This window comes from Vicia villosa, unplaced genomic scaffold, assembly GCF_029867415.1.
Source record: "Vicia villosa cultivar HV-30 ecotype Madison, WI unplaced genomic scaffold, Vvil1.0 ctg.001147F_1_1_1, whole genome shotgun sequence".
In the NCBI taxonomy this organism is placed as follows: domain Eukaryota; kingdom Viridiplantae; phylum Streptophyta; class Magnoliopsida; order Fabales; family Fabaceae; genus Vicia; species Vicia villosa.
In genome coordinates, this window is record NW_026705503.1 from 34,433 (window position 1) to 58,564 (window position 24,132).

Genomic DNA, 24,132 nt, shown 5'->3' on the forward strand with positions numbered 1-24,132 from the left:
AGATAAAACGACGTCGTTAAGGTTTACGGTTAGAAACACAAAGCCCTAAATAAACCCTGCTGCGGCACATTATAGTTCTCTTCTCTTCCTCTGCCTCTATTTGTGATTTTTGCTGCAAAACAAAACGAAGAAGAAAAAGACGAAGCAACAAAACCAAAACCCTAACCTCTCAATCACTGGTTCGTTGCAAAACCTTAGTAATGGCAACTTCCATAGCTTCTCAATTGGAAGCTATCAGATCCATTGCACATGTCGATTCCGCGCCTCTAAGAAGACCTTTCACTCGTCCTTCTATCTTGTTCGATCCTAAAGAAGCTGCTGATATTAGTGTTGAATCCGTTTTCACTATTGCTCTTCAAGGTAACCTCACTTTTCAATGTTCTTTTGCTCTTTTTTGATAAGCTTAGTTGAATGAATTTCAATTGTTGTATTGAATTGAGTTTTTGCTTCTGTTACAGGTTTGGAGGTTCTTATTAGCAACGATGAACGGTTTAGGAATTATAAGAATGATTTGTTCAGTCACAGAAGTATAGAGTTGGATAGAGAGTTAATGGGGATAGAACAGAATAATCAACTTAATGTCTTAATTAATTCGTATTTAAAACTTGTTTCTGGATTTTTTATGCTTCCGTCTGCACTTCAAACTCTCGAATATTTGATACGCAGACACAAGTGAGCACTCTATTTGATAATTTGTTTTTTTTTTTCTCAAGTGGTTATGTTTTGTAAATTTTGATGTGACTTATTTTGAGCTTCAGGATTCATGTGTACAACAATGAGGATTTGATATTGTGCGCATTGCCGTACCACGACACACATGCATTTGTTCGAGTAGTACAGATACTTGATATAAGGTTAGAAATATATGATTGCTTGTTACTGTGTTTGGTTGGTTGTGATGTAGATTACTAGTTGTAGTTGGAATGGTTTCTGAAGTTTTTTTTTGATTTTTATAAAGGAATGGTACATGGGGATTTCTGGAGGGTGTGAAAGTCTCGGGTGCACCACCACCTAGAATGGTTATAGTGCAGCAATGCCTTCGTGATAAGGGCGTGTTAGAAGTTCTATGCAACTACGTGAGTAGAATAGAAGTGTTTAGATGTGAATTTGATAGCTGTGTAAGAGAGTTAAATAATAAGATAACTACATTTTTGGTTGCAGGCATCTCCATCTAAAAAGTTTCAACCTTCGAAGAATGTAATTGGCTTTTGTACTGCTGTTTTCATTGAACTTTTGGGGACTGTTGTGACGGTTGATGATGATATTGTCAAGAGAATACTTCCTTTTGTGGTCTCTGGTCTTCAGTCAGGCATTAAGGGGCTTTCAGATCACAAGGTTAGTTGGCTGTACCCAAGCTCCGAAATGTGTAGACCATGTGAAATGAATTTGCATTTTCCCCTAAATATATTATTATGCATCATAAATAGTAATACATTCTCTTGCATTTTCCCTCTCATGTTAAGAAATATATTCACTGTTATCACTTTCTATTAATCTAGAATATGCTTGGACTAGCTCATGTATAACCTGTGATTTGTTTGATCAATTTATTGCATGATTTTTCCGTTGATTATATGATTTTTAAAGTCCTCAAACTCCGGAATAACAATGTAACAAAAGTATATAATTGCAAACCTCTGCATATTTGGATAAGGCTGCGTGATAGTTGTTTATTGAGTATTTTTTCTGTACAATTTAATCCATGGTCATTCTTACATTATTTATCTTTGTTGCTCTTTATTTTTAAATCACAAAAGAAATAAAACTTATTCACTGATGTTAAAGATCTCTCCACTCGCTCCCCATGTTTGTAATTGAGAAGGTAACTCTCTTCAAAAGAGTATGCACCGAACAGCAAACAAAGACCACGGGCCAACTATTTCTCAAACACATGCGTCTAAGGAAATGTATCTCTATTTAAGATTTCACTTCCGTCACGCAAAGAGCATCATACGTTTTGTGTGCGACTTAAAAAATATGATTATATATAGTATATGTATCAAACTTTACTTTTAGGACTCAGTTTATGTTTGCAAACCTACTATTCGGAGGGTCTAATTTAGGCAGGCTAGGAGGGATAGTTAGGCACAACTGTTTAACTGATTTAAATACAGGTTAAGTTATAAGGAGAGAATTGTGAGAAGGGGAATAAAAGAGGTAAGAGAGGAGAGAACAAGCAACCTTTTCTGAGCCAGTTGATTACCAGTAGGACCCGGCCTCTAATTTCTAGTTTAAAAAGAGCGTGTTCTCTGTATTCTTAATTATTCAACCAGGATCTTCTGTTTCAGATCTTAAGGTTTCTTTTATATTCTAAATATTGGTACTTGACGCCACATATATTACTTTTTTATTGTGTTTTTGTGACACTTTCTGATGCACTGTAGTACTTTGCAGGCCAGTTCATTGATGATAGTTGGCTTGCTTGGCAATAAAGCTGCATTGGCTCCTAAACTTTTGAATAGTTTGATACGTTCAGTTGCCGAGGTTGCTCGGGAGGAGGCTAAAGAGTTGACAGATCTTCATTGGTTTCGGTTGTCCCTTATTGCCTTAATCAATCTTGTCCAGGTACCATGTTGTTACAGAATTTTTCATCCTATTTTCTTCTTGTGCTATGTCTATACTTTTAACTTGGTTATACTTTTATTCTTACTTTGTTGTGTTTGAATTTTTCTAGTCCCAAAATGTTGAAATACTTCCCATAAAGGCCTTGGAGGTTTTAAAGGAACTAAGGTAGTCTACCTCAAACTGTTCAACTTGTTGATGATACCTGTGGTTTGGCTGTTTCCATTTGCATATCAATCATTTATACACATGATTTATAAAATCCTTTTTTTTCCAGGGATTTGCCAGGGGTTTTATTAGAATTGTCTAAGGAGTTCAACATTGAAAAGTTTCTTGTTGTTTTATTGGACTCCCTAATTGATTGCAGGTGAAAATTCTATTATTTTCTTTCTGGCGGTCTATGCATACTATACTATCAAAAAACTTTTTTGTGCTGATTATTATTCATTTGCAGTTCTAAAGATAAATACTGCCAGCAGGCTTTGCTGTCCTTGATAGAAAAGGTCCCCATAAATGATTCTGTTCATCACGTGGTCACCAAAATCCTATCAGTTTGTGTGAAGCTATCACAAAAAGTTGACGACTCAATATCTTTGATGTCAGGTATGCATTATGATTCTGAATTAAGATTTCAGAGAATTCTAGAATGTGAGAAAGTTTAATATGAATGGAAATTAATTTATGTATTCTATCACCAATAGTTGTAACTGCTGTAACTAACCACTAAATTACTCCCTCCGACTCATAAATAGTGTCCTATTTGAGCAATGCACGGTTCTTAAGAAAATGATTAGATGTGTTGGTTTTAATCATAAAACTAATATCATTTACTACAATATCCTTATTAATTGTAGTTGATAGAGTGGTTGGATAAAGTGAAAGTTAATAAATAGGGATGTGGTAGTGGAGAAATAGTAATAAATATTGCATTGGTATTGTAAATGGAATGGACAATTATTTTGAGACAGAAAAAAGGTGCAAATGAGACACTTTTTATGAGACGGAGGGAGTAGCTTGTACCCGGCTCAGCTCTTGGCTTAATGACTAAACTAGCTAATACAATAGTTGCAGTCTAGTCAATTATTCAATTATGATATGATGCCTAGCTTATTGTCCTCACAACTTTGTTGTTTTTCAAATGTCAATTAGCTGGATGGGCAAAAAAGATTCTGATAATTGTTAATACAAAGTATCCGTCTGAACTCCGTGGAGCAGTTAATCATTTCCTTCAGGTATGCTGAAATTTTTTATGCTTTTCTTTGTTAGCAATTATACAAAAGTCTTATGGTCTGAACTCAGCTTGTTCAATTTCAACAGAATAACAAATCACATTCAAAGAAAGATGATTCACTGTATAAGATTTTATGTAAGATGTTGGATGGTAATTTGGATTCATCTTCTGATATCTCAGAGTCTAAAGTTTGGTTTGCCTTGTATCATCCAAAGGTAGTACCTGTACCACCCATTAACTTTCTATTGTATTTCACTGTCTATAATCCTGAAGTGTGAGTGGTCCTCAATTTTCTGTTAGTATTTATGAGCTTCATTCTTATTTGATGTGGTATAGGCTGATGTTAGACGAACTACACTGCGTGATATAAATTCTTCTGGCATCTTGAAGAACGAGGCATTTGTTTCAGAGGTATCTATGCCCTGCTGTTACTCTTACCCTCTCCTCCTAAAACTATATCATTCATTTATATTTTCATGTGTAACATTTGTTTAAGAACATCCTTGACATTTATCCTTGGAGTTGAAAAATTCAAATTTTATGCTCAATATGGTTAATTACCAATATTTTACGAAAAACCTCTGATCATTGTGGCCTGTTGATTAAATGTTATTGCCTATTTTTGATTATATTTTATCTGAAAAGGTTCTGTTGTATATTTGTCAAACTGGTTTTATTTGGAAATGTCTTTCTATATGTTGAGTTCCATTTCAAATGATTTGAAATGATTATATTTGTAATCTTATATATGTGTTGTTGCTGAGAGAGGGAGTTGTAAGGCCATTGATAGATATTACACATAATTGGTGGGTGCGGGTTAGTTGATTTTAATAGAGGACTTAATTAGATGATTTACAGGTAGGGGGATTATGGACTCATTTGTTCCATTTTAAAAAATTGAATTTCTGATGAACCTTTATTAAAGCTAATATTATTCTTGATATAATTAAATTTAGTATTTTTGTTGAGAAAAACATTGAAACAACAATTTTGAGATTTTCATTTTATTTTCAAAACATTCACTTAATTATGATAAATAACACTGTAATTTGTCTTTTTTGATATGAAAATCTGAGCTGCTTTGAAGTTGACATGGGGGCAAACTTTATAATTTGGTCAAAGTGTTAGTTGTGATGGGTTGATGCTGCTAGTTGTGTGCGTCAGTGCATGATATGAGAATAAATGAGTCCGAGAAATCTCATGTTATAAATTTTTGCCAAATTATACAGTGCATAAGTGATTCCTATTCCACATTCCTTGTCCTCAACCTTTTAACTCTTGAGTTCTACACTAAATTTTTTGTTGATCAGGGTCTTGTTGACATTCAAGAGGCCATTTTGAGACAGCTTGATGATAAAGATCTAACAGTTGTTCAAGCAGCTTTAAATGTCGATGGCTTGCAAAATGTACTAGGTGCTTCTAAGCTTTTTGAGAGACTGCAAACTGTGCTAAAAAGATGTGTTGGCAAGCTGCTGTCTGGTAAGTGTGGCATATTAAAAACACATAATTTGTTAGAAATTCAGCTCCCTCTTTTGTTTAAATGTTACATTAAAACACTAATAAACATGTTTGTCTGTGTTGCAAAAATAAACACGATGACTGGTTAATGATAATATAAGTCAAGACATGCATTTTGTATTAGAGATGATATGGTAAACATACTGATTGACTTTGGACCAACTGCTGGGAAAAAGAATCGTTTTCTCTGAATGTAGTCTTGTTGGATGATAACTGTTAATTGGTGTGGGCAACTCGTGTGCAGGGAACATAGATTTGGCCTTCCAAAGCATTAAATAAGAGTTAAAGTGTCCATCATGCTTATCTAAATGTTCAGAATATGCTAATCTGTCTTTCTATTATACAGAGAGATTGATTAGTTCATCTGAGCTTAGATATTTTTGATGGATGACTGATCGTCCAGTTTTATTTATTTTCTATCCAGATATGCTTGTATTTTATTTTTACTATGAATAAATGGCCTTCAACCCATACATTTCCATTTGTATTTTGCTGAGATAATCTGTTTTTTAACTAGCTTTTTACCCATCTAAGATTTTATAGTTGTAGGTTTTATAGTTAATTATAATTATAAGAGAGGTAGTACCTTCATTAGAATGGAAGAGAGAAAGACTTGGTGAGCAAGAGTGAGTGGGATAGGAGCTCTAACTCGTCAAAACAGTGCTGGGGAGAAAGTAGTGGGACTGACGTTGGTCTATAATTGTCCTCACTGAAATACTGCACATAGTTTGTTTACTGTGAAGTAAATTTACAGTTACATTACACCTTTGGATGAGTTCACAGTTAGTTCCAAAAGATGTCTGTTTTGAAATTCTTTAAACTAGCAGTTTCGCCTTTGTTTCTTTTAGTAGTAGTAGTTTATTGAATGACAACTCATCTAGCCCCGTGGAGGCCTAGACTAGTAAAGCTCTTGCTTTCTGCCCCTGAGTTTATTTGTTAATATTTGCCAAAAAAAGCACAAGTTACTAATAAATTGACATGTATTAGGAGCAAAACATTTATTTTTTTTGCTACAACTCTTATAATTTGCAATTTTTGTAATTACTTTGTGTAAAAGCGCCTCGTTTTAGAATTTGGCTTAGGGATAAATATTGGGTCTGCCTGGCATACAATTGTTGATTTGTTTTTCAAATTCTCTTACGCAGGTTCAACCGATAATGTTAGTCTAACTGGAGAAGTTGCTGTCACCTGTTTAAAGAAAGCCATATCATATTTCCCTGACCATTCTGATTACTTGAAAAACATTGCTGCCATGATTTTTCCATTACTCCTTGCTATGCCACAGGTTGGACTGGACTTCAAATTTAACATTTATTTTTTAAATAGAATATTCCCGACTTTGCATATTCTTACTTCATTGTTGCATTCAGATGTCTGCATTGTCTTGCTGATTATCATCTGACGATTACTTATCTTTCTTGTTGCAGACACAGGGCTTGAATTTAAAAGCTCTTGTACTAGTCAACAAATTTAACTGGCCACTTTATCAGAATGTTGCTGTGTCTAGCTCTGAAGAAACGGTACATAACTACATAGGATTTGATTTGCCAATATTTTTGTATTTAAATGTATACTTTTATATTGTTAAAACCAAAGTGTTGTTCAAAAAGGCAAGTTTGTCAAACTCAAGATGAGACATAGAATTGACCAAGGTGAACTAAGGATATAGAATCGGTCACAAAGTCCCATTGACTTGGAAAAGCAACTTCAAAAATTGAATGTTCAAATTTTTATCTTGACATCACTTTTAAGTTTGACTGTAAGGATGGCCAAATAGGACCCTGTCTAGTACATGAGTATCTTGTTGTTTTACTGATAATATGTGTAGCGCTTGGGGGTTTTCTCATGGACATATTTTGGCTTCATCAAACTTCTAAATAGTTAATTACAACCAGTCGTCAATCACCTTCCACTTTACTAATTCAGAAAGTTCAATTGCAGACTCCGGTACCTGGAAGTTTACCTTCTATTAACTTGAAGGTTATCAATAACTTGGCTAGCAATTTCATGGTCCACCCTGAAGATAATATTGCCTGGTTTGTTGAAAGCTGCAATGATTCAGAATTGTCAAAGACACTCTTCTTTTCTGTTCTATTGCAGTCTCTTCTGCTGAGAAACCCAGAAGGTTAGTTTTCCTTTTGATATTTTGAATCCCCTTTTTCTTCTTCCTGAAAATATTACTTAACAACACAAATAAATATTAGAGTGCTATATTTAGAAGCAATTCAGAAGTGCTTATTTAGAGTAGTATATCTTATCTCTCAAGTTGCAGACTTGCAGTTCCCGTTTTTGTGTATTAAATTTGTCCAAATATTCAAAAATTGGTTTAGAGAATGATGAATATTACTTTCTTTTTCAATCGAAGGTGATGGCTTTCCTGCACTGTTTAAAAGCGTGTTTCCTATTCTGAAGGCTGAGTTGGAATACTTAGTGAATGCTGATGTTCTTTTGGATGAGGAGGTATGAGGGGTTTACTCTCACACTTGCTTTTATTTATCTTGTTTTTTCTTGTGATTACTAACTTTTTTTGTTTGCTGCGGAATTGTTTGCAGTTCGATTCTGAAAAGTTAGACCGGGACTGTCGTTATTTCTGTGAACATCTTTCGTATGCCAACCTCAGACCTTTAAATGCAAAAATTATGGTTTGCATATTTTGGAGGCTGATCTCAGCACTAATGTCAGCAGAATCTTCAGGCAATCAGCTGGTTAGTAGTTCCTTCTATTTTTCTTAAGCCTATATTCAATTTTGTCTTATTAAGTAGGTTTCCTTCTTTTGGAATTAATGTTAGTATTGGAGTTGTAGCAAATATATTTATGTACATAGTCATGTGATATCATAATGCACATAGGAAGTAGCAATATCATTAGCTTCCTTGTAAATGTAATTTATGTTTATTACTAAAAGTGTCTAAATAGACAAGAGGATCAACTGTGAGTGTAAATAACTCGAGCATTAAGAAATTTCTTTCTTATACATCCTCTTTGATTATTCAACTGTTATTATCCTCCCACTGCTCTCTGTTGGTTGCCTGGTTTGACGAACGAACCTTTTGTAATATGCAGGATGATAGCAAGATAAAGGATCTGTTTGTATTTTTTGCTTCCTCAAAGTTAAAACATGCATTCCGTAAACACCTCGATTTCTTAGCTGAACAGTGCAGTGTATCACCTGCCCGCCTATTATCTAAGTCTTTCACAGATGAAGGTACACTCCACAGTTTCCCTGTTGCTTGATGTACTCTATCTTAAATGGACAACACTGTGTTGCTTGTACTTAGAAATTCATTCTTTTAAGGTAGAATATTCAGTTCCTTTCTCAATGTCAACATGTCACATAATCTTTATGCCGGTGGTCTATATTTAACATTTTATGGGTCTGAAGCAGAGCATATTATCTTGATTCTTTGTTCGATCTTTTGTTGTACAGGTGTTCCTGCTGCAGTTCAGGTTGAAAATCTTCAGTGCTATGCATTTCTATGTAGTCTGTCACAAGATAAATGGCATACTGAACTTTTGGCTGAATTTCCTTCTATTCTTGTTCCATTGGCTGGTGATGATCAGGTATGACTCTGTCAGCTTTACCTACTGATTTTGTGTGTATAATGTTTTCCTTATCTGTTCACTGCACTGCATATATATGTTTGTGGACAGATTGTTTTTTTGTTTTTTGTTTTTTATTGCTTATGCTGCTTAATCATATGTTGGATGTTATCTTGATTTGAGGAAATGTGTTGGCTCAAATGATATATTTGCATCTTTTGAAATTCTTTGCAGACTGTAAGGGTTGCTTCTATGAAATGTATTGATGAGTTGCGTGCCTTGTGGTGTCGCATTGAACGTTCTGGCAAGAAAAACGGTACTTCATTGTCAGATTATTTGTATTTAACCCTTTAAGCCTAATTATTTTTACCTATAGAAGTACCTAAACTTGTAACAACAGGGAACAATGCTACATGGTTCCATTTTCTGGGTGAACTTCTATTGCTGTTGGATCAGCAAAAAACACTTATATTATCAGACAAGAAGTTTCTTCCATCATTGTTCGCATCCACACTGGGTTCGTCCTGTCATAATATCTTAGTACCTCAAAATATGGAAAACAGGTATATAATGTTACTTCAACTATTATCTTTTGAAGGCTACTCTTTTATCACCACACAACTATTTGGTATATATTAATTGACTTAGCTGCTTATCACATCCATTTCCATGTTTCCTGCTTCTGTTATTGAAAGTTTCCAGACCTTTCAAATGTGTAGAGGGGAATTTGGATATATTGTGTATATCTTACTTCCATATAATGTATAAAATGTTGGGATTGATTGTGTGGCCCGTCCTTTTACAAGCGTTTGAACTGTTGCTCCGCATTGCTAAAATGGGATAGCTTAGGTTTTAGGGATATTCTGTTGACTCTAAATTAGTTGATGCAGATTTATGTGATGTGTCATTTGCTATCTTTCTCTATGTTGCCTGTTGGTACTTTTTTGTCTTTCTAGCAGGGTTGTTCATTATCTTCATCCAGAAAGAGTATTCATTTGTATTTACTTCCTAGTTCTTTTCCTGCTTTATTTCTGGACAGGTTTGACCAGCCCACAAAACAAAGAATACTTGAGTTCATTTTGGGTTCTGCTCTGAAATTCTCCAACTACGGGAAGGTTTGATGTCTTCACATTAGCTCTCTTCTTTGTTTCTCTTCATATGATTTTAATTGTGGTAATAGTGATATAGATTAAAGCTTCTTGTTTTATTTCCAGATTTAACAATGTTGTGTGTGGGTTGTTATGCAAAGCAAATATTGTAAGACAGTAACTTATTTTTGAATATTGATTTTTCTGGCAGTTAATGATTCTCTCCTTGCTCAAGGGAGTTGGGTATGCTATTATGCATCCTAATATTGCGCCAGTGTTGTCTCGTTTTATGGAGCAATACTATGATGACCGCAGCAAATCAAGCCAGAAAATTTCAAACACCAGAACTCAGATAATGTGCCTTTTGTTGGAGGTGTGTGTATTCTAATATTAAGTTTTAGCTGTTGAAACCTTCAATCTGAGGATTGGTGAGCTAATTCTCTTTTTTTGTGTGTGTGTGTAGAGCTGTGTTATGTCATCTCCCTCAGGTGGAGATGATCTTCAAGATCCTTTACTGAAAACTTTGCAGGTAAGAAATCAAGATACATGTTTTTTGTATGTCCTGCCCTTGCTTGTCATTGTGAATTTACTGACCTTGGTCATTGCCTTTTCAGTTGGATGACGTGACCTCAGATGACCCTGCCTATATAGAGCCTTGTATCTCTGTCTTGAACAAACTTAATAGTCAATTCTACACAGGGTTGCAGAATAAAGTGAAGGTCTTGTTAGCAATGCAATTATTTATTTCTCGAGTCTGTTGTCATTCATGATAAACAGACATGTACATTTTCTTGGTGTGATGCACTGATAGTTTTCTTATTGATTAAATGAAAAACATCATTACCAATCTAGTCCCTACTATGACCTAAACTATTGTCTTTTTCTTGTATGTCAGGAGGATTTATTTCGTGCACTTGTTTTTTTGTGCCGTAGTGCTAACGGTGATATACAAAGTGCAACTAAAGAGGCTTTAATGCGCATAGACGTGAGTTTCTTGCTTTTGGTTATTTTTTCATCAAACATGTCTTGTCTTATTAAGGCTCTTTTGCTTGTTTTTCATTTTGGTTTCTGTTTTGTATTTCTCTGGTTCATTGCATCCTAAAACAGAGACATCCAAGACTATCCAGTAGTAAATAATTATCACCAATTGTACTGAGTACTGCTATATAGACAAATCAATTTACTATGGTGACTTTGAGTTCTGAATATGTTTTTGAAGAGGAAATCTCTATTTGTTTGAAGAATGAGTAAGATAAAGAACTGAATATTTACATGAAATGTGAAACACCATTATTCTTTGGTTGACAATGACCTGTTTATGTTGAGAACTATAAATCCAGTGAAATTGGTAGATCTTATATATAGCCATGCTATCATGGGATTATATTAGTTTTCATTTTGGTCAATGCCTGTTTTTCTTTGTATGAAGTATGAATAGTTGAATTTATATAATTAATTAATTTATGATATTATATTTTAAATGTGATAAACAGTGTTATATCATACCTTGTGTCAAATGCTGACTACTATTTTTTTTAATGAAATATTAAGATGGATGTTTTCTTGTGTAAATTTTAAATTTAAATTCCGAGTTTGATTTCACTTGGCCATTATATTTTTGGTCAATGAGTTGGTTGCATTATGTTTTTTTTGGGTACTATGTTTCTGTTTATTGCAGTAGGTGTTTTTCTCCAGCTTCCATTTAAAAAAGGGAAAATTAAACTGAGAATAATTTGTGGTTTTTATGGAATTGCAGATAGATTTCTCAACTGTTGGCCACATACTTGATCTCATACTTGCACCAAAATGTGGCATAGTTAGGTCAGCAGATGAAAAGGCAAAAAAGAGACAGAAATTGACAACAGATCAAGAAGCAGAATCTCCCTCCAATGACATATGCAAAATAGATGATCCGGTCTACCTTCTTAGTTCCCTTCTTGACGTTTTGTTACTGAAGAAAGACATAACAAACAGGTGATTTTATTATTATCCTAGTACCGTGACTGGAAAATTGGACAAATAATTTCGTTGTGCTAAATTTGTAGTTGATTCTTGCAGGCATATTCTTTTAGACCCCTTATTTAAACTTCTTAGCAAGGTATTTTCAGAAAAATGGGTAAATGGTATTCTTTCCCTTGAGGAAGGATCAAGCCAACCATCATCAAGTCCTTCTGAATCCGTAAATCATATTCAACAGACTCTATTGATTATCCTGGAGGATATAATCATGTCTCTTAAAAGCATAGCTGCGCTAAATGTATGTTTTCTTATGGTGAAACTTGAATATTTATATGATAATAGAAAATTGAAACTACCTCTTCGCTAATTTTTCTGCTTCCTTTTATTACTTTTCATTACTCATGACAGGAAAAAATGACGAATGAGATTAGCATTACTCTACTGATAGAGTGTGCCCGGACTACCAATGTTTTAGTCACGCGCAACCATATATTTTCTCTGCTTTCTGCTGTTATTAAAGTCTTACCAGAAAAAGTCTTCGAGCATATACTTGATATTCTTCCGGTTATTGGTGAATCAGCTGTTACACAGGTCTGTAAATGTTGGCTTCCCCTTCATTTGGGTCCCTGCTTTTTTTCTTCAATCCTTGATTTCCATGATTAAACCGTATTAAATCTTCCGACTATTGTAATCTTTTGCTTGCAAATTTTTGAGGGTATGGGTCCAATATTCCAAATAACCCCGCTTCACCATTTCTATGTAGATTGACAGTCATTCAAAGCATGTTTTTGAGGATCTCATATCTGCAATTGTTCCTTGTTGGCTGTCTAAGACAGATGATGTGGAGAAATTACTGAAGGTTGGTATTTCATGACAATACTCTTGAGCCTTTATATCTCTCCCTCATGATTGGAAGTAACTCTGAGTCGATCAATCTTGTAATATTTTTTTCATCCTTCAGGTTTTCATAGATATATTTCCTGAAATAGTTGAGCACAGAAGGCTATCCATTGTTTTACATCTCCTACGGTACTTTCTAAATCATGATCCTAATATTGTAATTATCCATTGGTTTGTGATCTGCATCTTATATGGGTGAATGTTTTGCAGAACTTTGGGAGAGGGTAAAAGCTTGGCCTCATTGCTTATCTTGCTGTTCTCTTCACTGGTTTCAAGGAAAGCCAGCCATTTTCTCAATATTCAGACGCCAAATGCTTTAACATTTTGTACGAAAGAGTGGGAATATAAATTAGCAGTGCAGATTTGTGAGCAGTTTACAACTATGACTTGGCTTCCATCTTTAGTTATTATCCTTGAACATAGAGGAAATATAAATGTTGACCGGTCAATGTTTCTGGAGTTGTTTTTGGCAATGCAATTTTCTTTGCAAAAATTGCAAGATCCTGAATTGCTATTCAAACTAAAATCAGGGGAAGATACAGTTGTCATTCAGGTATAATCCATATCACAAATGATGCGACAAAGTTTATGCCTTTTAATATCTCACTTTGTTCAATTCTATCGGGCAACGTCCTGATGACAGTTTATATAATGATTTTTGAACAGCACCAGTGTCGAATGTTGAATTGTATAGCAATGGTAGTAACAGACATAATATCATATCTCATAGACATAGTTTAGAAATTGATATCTCTTAGTCGAGGAATTTATGTGATGTATTGTATGGTGAAATTGTTAGCTTTCAGTTAATCAGAAATTTCTTCAGTATATTGAGGTTCAAATCTCTGGCTAACAAATATATTGATTTTGCTTTTTATTTTAACTATTTTTCAACAAATATATTGATTTTGCTTTGTATTTTAACTATTTTTCATTCGAAGATGCTCTTTTTGGTTTCTGTGTGTGATATCACTGGTCTTGCATGCTTTTATTTGATGTTCTATCCCTTGATTAGTCTTTAAACAGTTCTGTTTATTCCAGCCAAAGATTCATATTCATATTCAAATTATATGTGATATGTGATGGGCTGTCAATATTGCAGACAGCACTTGGTGGGCTTATGGAACATGTTGTTTTCCTCTTGCATCTTGTAGATGCAAGAAAAAAGCAACTGAATTTCCCAGTCATTATGAGGAAAGAGTTGAAGGAAACTATGCGTGCTCTTGTGAGGAGTATAACAATGGTCATGATACCTTCGGTATATTTTAAGAGCGTAATGAAGTTGCTCCACCATTCAGATAAAAATGTTGGAAAAAAGGTACGCTTTTTTTTATTAGATTATTTCATGACTATGATCTAATATGTGGATCATAATTTGTTTGTTTTTATTCTCCAAGTTTTTGAGATCAGGACATTGGATTTGGGATATTCCCTTAAACGTATATTGTATTTTCATTTGAGGATTTGTAATAAGAGACTCATTATTCACATGGTTTACATATGCCATGTTTCTACTACATCTAGCAAAAGTTATATTTTTGTTAGTTTGTCATCAGGTGAACATATTGAGTGTGAATACATTGACAACTATTATGTTATCTGATACTGCATGACTTGTGCTCCAGGCTCTTGGGCTGTTATGTGATGCTGCAAGAAATCACGAAAAACTCAGCGTAGCTCTTAAAGACAACAAAGGTTCAAGGTCAAGGTCAAGTTTTCCTTGGCTTCATATGGATGAAAGTTCTCAAGAGTCACTCGATAAAATGTGTTTAGAAATTCTTCAAGTACTTGATGATTCATCAAATACATCTTTGAAAGTAGCAGCAGTTTCAGCGTTGGAAGTTCTTACAGAAAGGTTTCCTTCGAATAGTTCCATCTTTGGTGTATGCCTTGGATCTATTACAAAATGTATTACATCTCATAACTTGGCCGTGACTTCTAGCTGCCTTAGAACATCTGCTGCGTTGATCAATGTTCTTGGTCCTAAAGCATTGACTGAACTTCCTCAAATTATGGACAATGTGATGAAGTCCTTTCGTATTGTGCCGTCTAGTCAGGATTTGAAACCAAAAACTAATGATGTTTTATCAGTCTCAAATGAACCCCATTTTATTTCTGTTCTTGTTACTTTGGAGGCAGTTGTGGACAAGCTTGGTGGATTCCTAAATCCATATCTCACAAATATCATGGAGCTTCTGGTGCTTCATCCCGAATATGTCTCAGGAATGTATCCCAAAGTGGAATCCCGAGCTCATGGATTACGGAAGCTTCTTGCTGGAAAAATTCCAGTAAGGCTTGCTATAACATAAGTATTGTTTGGCTGTGCTAGTATGAAATGATTGTCTGTTTTTCTGACTGAACATCACTTTATTACAGGTACGCCTTGCCTTGCCGCCATTGTTAAAACTATATCCTGCTGCTGTTGAAGCTGGGGATAAAAGCTTAACAGTTGTGTTTGATATGTTGGCAACATTTATTGGTACAATGGACAGATCATCTATCGTGGCATTCCATGGAAAGATTTTTGACTTTTGCTTGGTTGCTCTTGATCTTCGCCGTCAAAGTCCCCATTCAGTTCAAAACATCGATATAGTGGAAAAAGTTGTGATGAATGCTATGCTTGCGCTGACCCTAAAACTTACTGAGAGCATGTTCAAGCCTCTTTTTGTAAAGAGTATTGAATGGGCAGAATCTGTAGTGGATGAAACTGCATCGGCAGGAAGCATGGATAGGGCCATATCTTTTTATGGCATGGTAAATAAGCTTGCTGAGAACCATCGGTAAGTCACTGCCTAATTTCTCTATATTCCTTAGATGTTATTTGTAATAAGTGCTTTACGTGGTTATGAAAGTTAAAGGACACTTTGTCCATGTATCTCTAGATTTTCTTTGGTAAGTTTTTCATTATTGGCAGAAGATTTATAAACTAGTGTATTCAAGTGAACTACATAAAAAGTTTACAATATTGAAAGTTTACAATAAGTTTGTCCAGGCAGGTATACTCTTTACAATATGTTTACAGTATTATATTGAAAGTTTTGACATGAGTATATAATAAGTTATGATTTGTTTTTATTTGAAGTAATTATCAAATGACATCCTTTTCTTATTTCTAGGTCATTGTTTGTTCCTTACTTCAAATTCCTACTTGGTAGCTGTGTTCATCATCTCGGCGACGGCGGAGACTCTAATGTGCCTAGTCTGAGTCGGAAGAAAAAGAAGGCTAAGATTATGGATGATGGTGATGTAAAAGAAACAAGTAGCTTATCTATCAAGGGATGGCATCTCAGGACACTAGTCCTGTCATCCTTACACAAGTGTTTCCTCTATGACACTGGGAGCTCGAAGTTTCTTGAGTCCTTAAGTTTCCAGGTTAGTATATTTTTTACACTATTTATTCAGTATGGAGTTGTCATGAAAAATTTTATGCAGATGTTTTTTTTGTTAGCTTGAACCTAACCTTCCATTTTAAGATTTTTCAGCATCTTTGTTTGTGAAATTTTCCATTGCATCTGACATTAATTTGCATGTTATCTTCACTATCTTATCTACATTATAATTAAGTAAAATATTTATTTTAGACATTAAGCCTCCTTTTGCAGTGATTTTGTTTGTCATAATCTGACTTTCCTATGATGCTTCTTGCAGAGGTTGTTAAAACCTATCGTCTCTCAACTTGTCCTAGATCCACCAGCATCACTAGATGACAACAGCCCGAGTATACCTAGCGTGAAGGAATTTGATGACCTACTTGTCTTGTGCATCGGCCAAATGGCTGTCACAGCTGGTTCCGACCTTTTGTGGAAACCTCTGAACCACGAGGTATCCTTAGTTATTTCTATTTTTGGTGTAATCTCAATTGATGCGGTGTTGTGTATATAATACTATTAACAATATACCAGGATAAAGTATCTTTTATTTCATCTAAGATAGTAAAATGAAAATAAAGTATCTTGTACTTCATCTAAGTTGAAAATACTACTTTTTCTGGTACTTTGAGTAAAATTAAAGTAATCATTTCAAGTTATCCACATTCTCTGGCAGCTGAATATTTGTCTTTTGTTTTTTGGTTATTTTGCAGGTTTTGATGCAGACACGTAGTGAGAAGACGCGAACTAGAATACTGGGCCTGAGAATTATTAAACATTTCGTAGATAACTTGAAAGAAGAATATTTAGTATTATTAGCGGAAACAATCCCGTTCCTTGGTGAACTTCTTGAGGATGTGGAGCTTTCAGTTAAATCTCTTGCTCAAGAAATTCTACAGGAAATGGAGTCTATGAGTGGGGAGAGCCTTCGACAATACCTATGATCTTATAGATTAGGAAGGTAGTGTTCATGGTATCGTGATCTGATGAGTGTGAGCTAGAGATGTGTAATCGAATATAAGGAAATCGAAATGTGCCATTTTTTTACTTATAAAAGTTAAGTTCAATTATTTTCTTTTGCAATTTTAATCCTTAAAATTATGAATGCTTTTAAAAAGTAGTATTAAAAACAAATTAAAATGATTAATGTGTTAAATTAAAAAAAAAATCATATATTTCTTCGGAGTTGCTATTTTCACCTCCGTATATTCAACCACACCAGGGTAAAATGTCTTTAATACTCCTAGTGTTTGGAGATGTATATACAAAGGGTTGATTAATAGATGCATCTCCATAACTCTCCTTAGTTCATTAGTGAGCTTTTTAAGAGGTACTAATTTGATATATGCTTAGTTCAGAAGAGTAATAAGAGTTACAGGATAGAACAATGATATAGAGGAAAACTAATATAAATTAACATTAAAATAAATACTACGAGTAAACATTACATAAATTTGACATAACATATTATTACAAACAAATGGTTTTACATAAATTTAACATATGTTATTACAAACAAATGGTTCAGGATGATTCAACATCTTAATAATATTTTTGACTTATCTTTGAATCATCGCATCTACTTAATCTGACACTTTGTTGAGTAACGATAAAAGGTACTTCACATTACCTTCAAACTATCATTCGTCTTCAATTCAAAAATAGTGTATCATATATTCCCTTCGTTGTAAATGGATGGTGAATGATACTCGAACTTGACAACTCTCTGATTTTCTGTATATCATAGGAGAGTATTCAATTTGAATTTTAGATCAACGAGAAGTATGTCCCCGAAAATCCTAAACTGAAGTGGGAGATTTGCACATTTGAAATACACAAATGCAAGATGAGAATATAAATTCAGTCTGATTTTTGTAAAGAAAATATGATTATATACCTGATTTATAGAATATGTAGAGCAATAAGGACCTTGCATACCTTATTCTATCATCAGGAAAGACTTCTGAGATACATCTCTAAATCTACCTTTTTTTTTTCAAAAAAAAAACCATTTATCCGGAGATGCACTTCTGTATAGTCCCCTATTTTGTATATATTTTTTTTAAAATAACAAGGTCTGTCCGGAGATGCATCTATGTAACCATCAAAAAATCATGTAGAGCAGAATCATGGTATTATGTAGAGCCAATTATCAAAACACAAAAAATGTCTAAAAAATATCGTCTAATTTTATAACTTATACAATGCGTTACATACAAAAAAAAATGTGTTATATTGTTAGATTACAACTAAAATGAATTAAAACATGTGTCCCAGCCTAAATGTGTTGGTGGTTCATTCTTCGATCTTTCCTTATTTGCTTCTCTTTCAATGCCATTCAATTTGGCGAACTCTTCCATCCTTTCTAAAAAGTAATTCGACCAAGTTTCAGCATCTTGTTTGAAATGTACCGTCCACTCTTATGATGTATTTGGTATAGGACATTCCAGTTTCAAATAAACATGAACAAAAAGTTCCTTACTTCTGAGTGGAAATAATGTTTTACAGAAACTGTATTATGTTAAAGCAAAGTACACCCTTTCATAACCACTTTCTATAAGGTGTCACATTTATGGGAAGCGCATTTATTTGTCAACCAGAGTCAAACCATTAAGACAAGGAACTAGAGCATTAAGAATTTCATCGTATTTTGCTTTGTCCCGTATAACTTTGTGTCTGATTCTTTATGCGTCTTCATCTCTTGTATAAGATGATGACGACAAATTGGTAGTCGTCCTCTCCTTACTGAGCAAACTCAAAACAACTCAAAAATCACAGTTGCTGTCACCTTCAACGTTTATACTCCGCTTAATGTATTTGTGCATAAAATACGACATCTATTCAATGAGTTTGATTATTGGTAATGATGGTGAAGGAGATGGTTTGCTATTGCGAGCACCCTTGAAATGACTCTTTTGAGATTTTGGAGTCCGAGAATCTAGAAAGTATGAGTCAACGTGTTCAAAATATGAAGGTGAGCTTCTCGCGGAGTTGTTACTTTGTGTTAGTTTGAACTTACTTTGTGTTAGTTTGAACTTTTTAGGGGCATCCTTTGTGATAACCGGTTCCGACGGTGGTTTCAAATCCATTATTTCTGGATAGGCAATCTTCTTCAGTTGCTATTTGATGTGCAATTTCATTATGTCATCAACTTTCACGAATCTCTATTGGACGACTTCCCACTCGGTCATGATAGATATGGTTGATTCATCATTTTTCATCGCACAATCATCACAAAAATGATGTCTTTTCCATTGAGTGCAAACTTCATCCACACGTATTGGTTTTTCAAGCTTCATCTTATATGAAATTAAACTAGTACATGGAAGACCAAAAGTCTTCCTAAGTGTACATCCATACTTTGAGCTATCTGATCCTATTTCATCTGCTCGTTTGGCTTCGTGAAAAATAAAATTCAATGCAGCCCGAGATCCGTCGTCAATTAATTGTGAATAAAAGATGTTTGTCTTTGAATTAGTATTCTAACACAATAATTCTCAGATCAAAAGATGTCCGTGTCTTATTATATTGATTTTAAAGCATTTGATTCACAACATCCCAATCTAGACTAGAATCACCTTTACTGTTTCCCAACCAATTCTCCAGTCTAGTATGTGTAGATTCAACTCAATTAGATGTTGTATTGTCAAATTGTCGAATCTGATCGATCTATGCACAAATAATATTCTCTTTAACCTGATCTAGAATCATGCCAACAACATATTTAAGCAAATTTGGATATATCGTGCGCGCGCGCGCGCACACACACACACACTCCTGAAATGTAGAACAAATTTGATATATAATTCTTTCGTGGAATAAATTATTATACCATTCCATGCATCCATTATATTTTCCAAGCCCACACTAGGTTTGACAACTTGGCCATATTCACCTTTAGCTTATTTTGTGCCAACCGCAGGTTTTACTCGACTTCTCACATTTTTTATTATGTGATAGTTACAAATTAATGCGGAAGAAGTAGGAAACACCTTTGCTATCGAATTCATCAATGCGTTGTCGCGATCAATGATAATGACTCGTGCCATGTTTTCTTAGTCCTCCATCATATTCTTGCACATTTCCAAAGTCCATGTAATGTTTTCCTCTTTTTCGGATTTCAAAAGTGTAAAACCGACTGAATAAGTCATCTCTGTATAAGTGACACCAACAATTTTCAAGAGTGGTAGTTTATACTTGTTTTTTTGCATGTTGATTCAATTATGAGCACAAAGGGAAAAATGTTGAACAACTTCACATTATCAATATGACTCCAAAATATATCTCAAACGATGACGTTATCATCACAAACTCTGTACCTCAAAATATAATCGTCATCTTCCAAAAGCTTCAACAACTGTTGCATCTCAAATCTTGGTCCTCTTACTGCCTTGTTGTCTTGAGCACGCATATTGTATATTTTCTTGATATTTAGACATTTAGATTTTTTTTTCAATTTCAAAGACCCGAGTATGTTTTATGGTGCCACCATGTTTAATGTCATGTTCGAAAAAAGTTCCATCTCCTCAAGAACAAGGAAACATACAAGGGGATTACCGACTAGCTTGTTAGTCAAGGCATGATTATGTATACCATAAATGACATTAAATTTTTATGTCTCATCGGCCATACGATATCTGTGCAATTTAAACGGACACTCACATTTCTTCGATTCTGTGTCATCTCGTTTCAACTTTCTAATCTTTGGTTGATACATTTCACTTCTTTTGCATATCATTATTACAGATGTTTTTCTTCTATTTGAACCATTATCGGACCTTCTGATTACAACGCCAAATAGATATAAATAGTGTGAAAACTTAAACGATCATGACATTCCAGAGATGCACATCCGAACCACCAATAGCTTTGTTTGGAGATGCATCTCCTGAATCAACGTTCATTTTTCCGCTAAAAACTAAGATTAATGCAAGGAATGAGGGATGAAATGACTGATCTTTACCTACAATTCCAACTTGTTTTGCTCCATTTGAAGTGATGTAATAAATCAAAATCAAAATAAAAAGAGACCTCCTAAAAACTAAAATAACCTGTTATAGTAACAATATTGATCCCTCAAAATAAAGGATAAACCAATTCAATAGCAGTAAAGGATATCATAATGATATCCCAACAATTTAGACAAGTAGAGTTGTTGCTCAGGAGTTTGTATTACCTGTGTGAGCAAATTCATCGTCACATTTTCAAGTACTTTCAATTGATAATGTCTCTTCTATATGATTGTGTTTTTCTCTTAGCTATGTTTGATGAAACTAGCACTTGATAGTTGGTTCATTATAAGAAAAAGTGACAAAAAAACCTTTTGTGTCTGTGCAAATTCATAGTAGGGTAAACTGATGCAGAATCACCTTAAAGAACACATCAATTTAGTAGTTAAGTTGTCACTAAACTATTTGCATGAAGAAAGTAGTTATTTGAAGTAAATACTGCAAACCTTGATGCCACTTGAAAGCAACCTTGAACTCAAGATTGAGAAAAGGATAATTGATTATCATTGTGAGACCATCTTCCCATGTTGCTTTAGTGATAGGGTGAGGGAGTTAATGGTTTCTATTTCCAAGTACTAAAACTTCTTGCATCATCATGTTTACTTCAAAAATATACATTCATATCATTTACATTTATTCCCTCATATCATTTTTATCAACAAAATTCAATCTCCCTATTTACTTTTGCAAACACTACTAATTTGTACAAAACCATTCACGCTTTTAATGAGTATGACTTGTGAGAAAAGAAATACAACTTTTTTTTTTAAAGACAAATATGTTGTTTCTTGTTATTTTGATAGAGGAGGAGTAAGTGGAGAAAGTCCCAACAAAAAGATTTAACTGAAAGGTCCATAACCAGAAGCATCAGTTCACCTAAGAAGGGGGTTGTTTCTCTACATGTAACAATTCTAAGGCTCAGTATTCCAGCTTGTTGAGGGAAAAAACCGACATAGAGAAAATAATGAACATATAAATATAATGTGAAAACTCTAAAATTGAAAGAAAAAAACCACAGTCACTGTCGATTGACAATTATAGAATAATACTATGTGAAAGTGGCTCGAGGAGGGAGATGCTAACAGAGGCTTTTTCTATTTATGTATTAAGAATAGGAATAGATGGAATGCTACCCTAGCTCTCAAGGTTGGGAATGATTGGGTTGAAGGGGTCTCTGAGATCCGTCAGGTTGTCATAGATCATTTTTCTAATCATTTTAGAAAATCCTATGACAACCATCCTCGGCTAGATGGGATTCCCTTTCGCTTTATCTTTGAAGAGGATAATGCTAACCTAACTGCACTGTTCCTCTTATTTGAGATTGACCGAGCGATTGCTTTTTGTGATGACAACAAGAGTCCTAGCCCAGATGATTTTGATTTATCCTTTTTTTAAGAGGTTTTGGCTCCTTCTTAGAGATGACCTAGGTGTGATGTTTGCTCAATTTCACCAATTTGCCACTCTCCATCGTAGCTTCTCCTCCTTTGTTACCTTGATTCAAAAGAATGATTCCCCTCCTCAGTTAGGGGACTTCAGGCCCATTTCTTTGGTTGGATTTCTTTATAAGATTCTTTCCAAGGTCTTGGTTAATAGGCTTTCCAGTGTCATGGATAAGCTCATCTCATCTAACCAGCCTGCCTTTCTCAAAGGAAGACTCTTAGTTGATAGGGTGGTTGTTGAGAATGAGCTTGTGGATCTTGCTAAGCGTAGTAAGAAATCCTGCATCCTATTTAAATTTGATTTTGAGAGAGCATATGATTCTGTTAGCCGGTCTTTTCCTGACTATATGCTCGCTAGATTTGGGTTCAGTGATAAGTGGAGGAGTTGGATTAGAGCCAATGTGTTTTCTAATAATCTTGCGGTCTTAGTTAATGGTTATCCGATCCGATCCAAGAGATTTGTATCCAAAGGGGGCTGAAGCAAGGTAACCCCCTAGCTCCCTTCCTTTTTCTCCTGGTAGCTGAAGGCCTGAGTCTGAGTGGTGTAATTTCCAGAGCGGTTGAGCTTAATATTTTATCTTGTACTAGTATAGGACCCTCGGGATTGTCGATATCTCATCTTTAGTATGTAGATGACACTATTATCCTGGCTGATGCTACTATTGATAATCTCTGGACCATCAAGGTGATTCTTTGTGGTTTTGAACTTGCATCAAGCCTTCGTGTGAATTTTTCCAAGAGCTCTCTTATTGGGGTGAACTCTGATCAGTCTTTTTAAATCTTTCTTGTGAGTTTCTCCATTGCAGAAAAGAGTCACTTCCTTTCAAGTACCTGGGCTCCCGGTTGGAGCTAACCCCCGCATATCGTCCATGTGGGAACCTCTAGTTCATCTCTTATCTAGAAGGCTCCTCTCGTGGAAGCATAGTTATGTCTCCTTGAGAGGGAGAGTGATCCTCCTTAATTCGTTTCTAAATTCCATTCCTATCTTTTTCTTATCTTTTTTAAAGATGTCTGTCAAGGTTTGGAAAAAGATAGTGAAGATCCAAAGGAGGTTTCTCTGGGGTGGAGTAAAAGGGGAGTAAAAAATAGTCTGGGTCAAGTGGGAGGATGTTTGTAAGCCTAAGAAGTTAGGGGTCTTGGCGTTCGCGATCTTCAGTTAGTTAACCTGGCCCTTATGAATAAGTGGAAGTGGCATCTGATTTCAGGGGTTTCTAGTATTTGGCGTGATATCCTCATGGCTAGATATGGTGTAGCCCCTATCTCTTCTATTAAGGGTGGGAGAGCCGACCGCCTTAGATCGGCCTCGCCTTGGTGGAGAGGGGTTCTCTTCTGGGTTCTAGAGTGGTTGATACTTCTGACTAATTCAGGGATGGACTCTCCTTGAAAGTTGGTTCTGGCCTTCTTACCTCATTCTAGGAGAATACTTGGGTTGGGGACTCCCCTCTTCGTCTTAGGTTCCTTAGACTTTTTTAGATTTTTGACCAGACTTTTAAATTTGTGGGGGAGGTTGATAGATTG

General features: G+C 34.8%; 1 protein-coding gene across 1 annotated transcript; it reads left to right on the forward strand.

The window, feature by feature from the left end:
• Positions 1-42: 42 nt before the first annotated feature.
• LOC131633599 (uncharacterized protein At3g06530-like) lies at positions 43-17,241 on the forward strand. Its single transcript, XM_058904301.1, has 39 exons — positions 43-360; positions 459-672; positions 759-854; positions 959-1,076; positions 1,162-1,335; positions 2,395-2,565; positions 2,675-2,730; positions 2,840-2,929; positions 3,017-3,165; positions 3,712-3,794; positions 3,880-4,008; positions 4,130-4,204; positions 5,104-5,272; positions 6,457-6,596; positions 6,739-6,831; positions 7,253-7,436; positions 7,677-7,771; positions 7,864-8,016; positions 8,375-8,516; positions 8,739-8,872; positions 9,086-9,167; positions 9,252-9,414; positions 9,891-9,966; positions 10,151-10,312; positions 10,403-10,468; positions 10,554-10,658; positions 10,835-10,924; positions 11,696-11,913; positions 11,998-12,196; positions 12,307-12,489; positions 12,662-12,757; positions 12,860-12,927; positions 13,009-13,351; positions 13,901-14,116; positions 14,424-15,086; positions 15,175-15,578; positions 15,915-16,170; positions 16,447-16,620; positions 16,880-17,241. The coding sequence occupies exons 1-39, from the start codon at positions 201-203 to the stop codon at positions 17,108-17,110; spliced, it is 6,420 nt and encodes a 2,139-aa protein (XP_058760284.1). The 5' UTR covers positions 43-200; the 3' UTR covers positions 17,111-17,241.
• Positions 17,242-24,132: the final 6,891 nt, after the last annotated feature.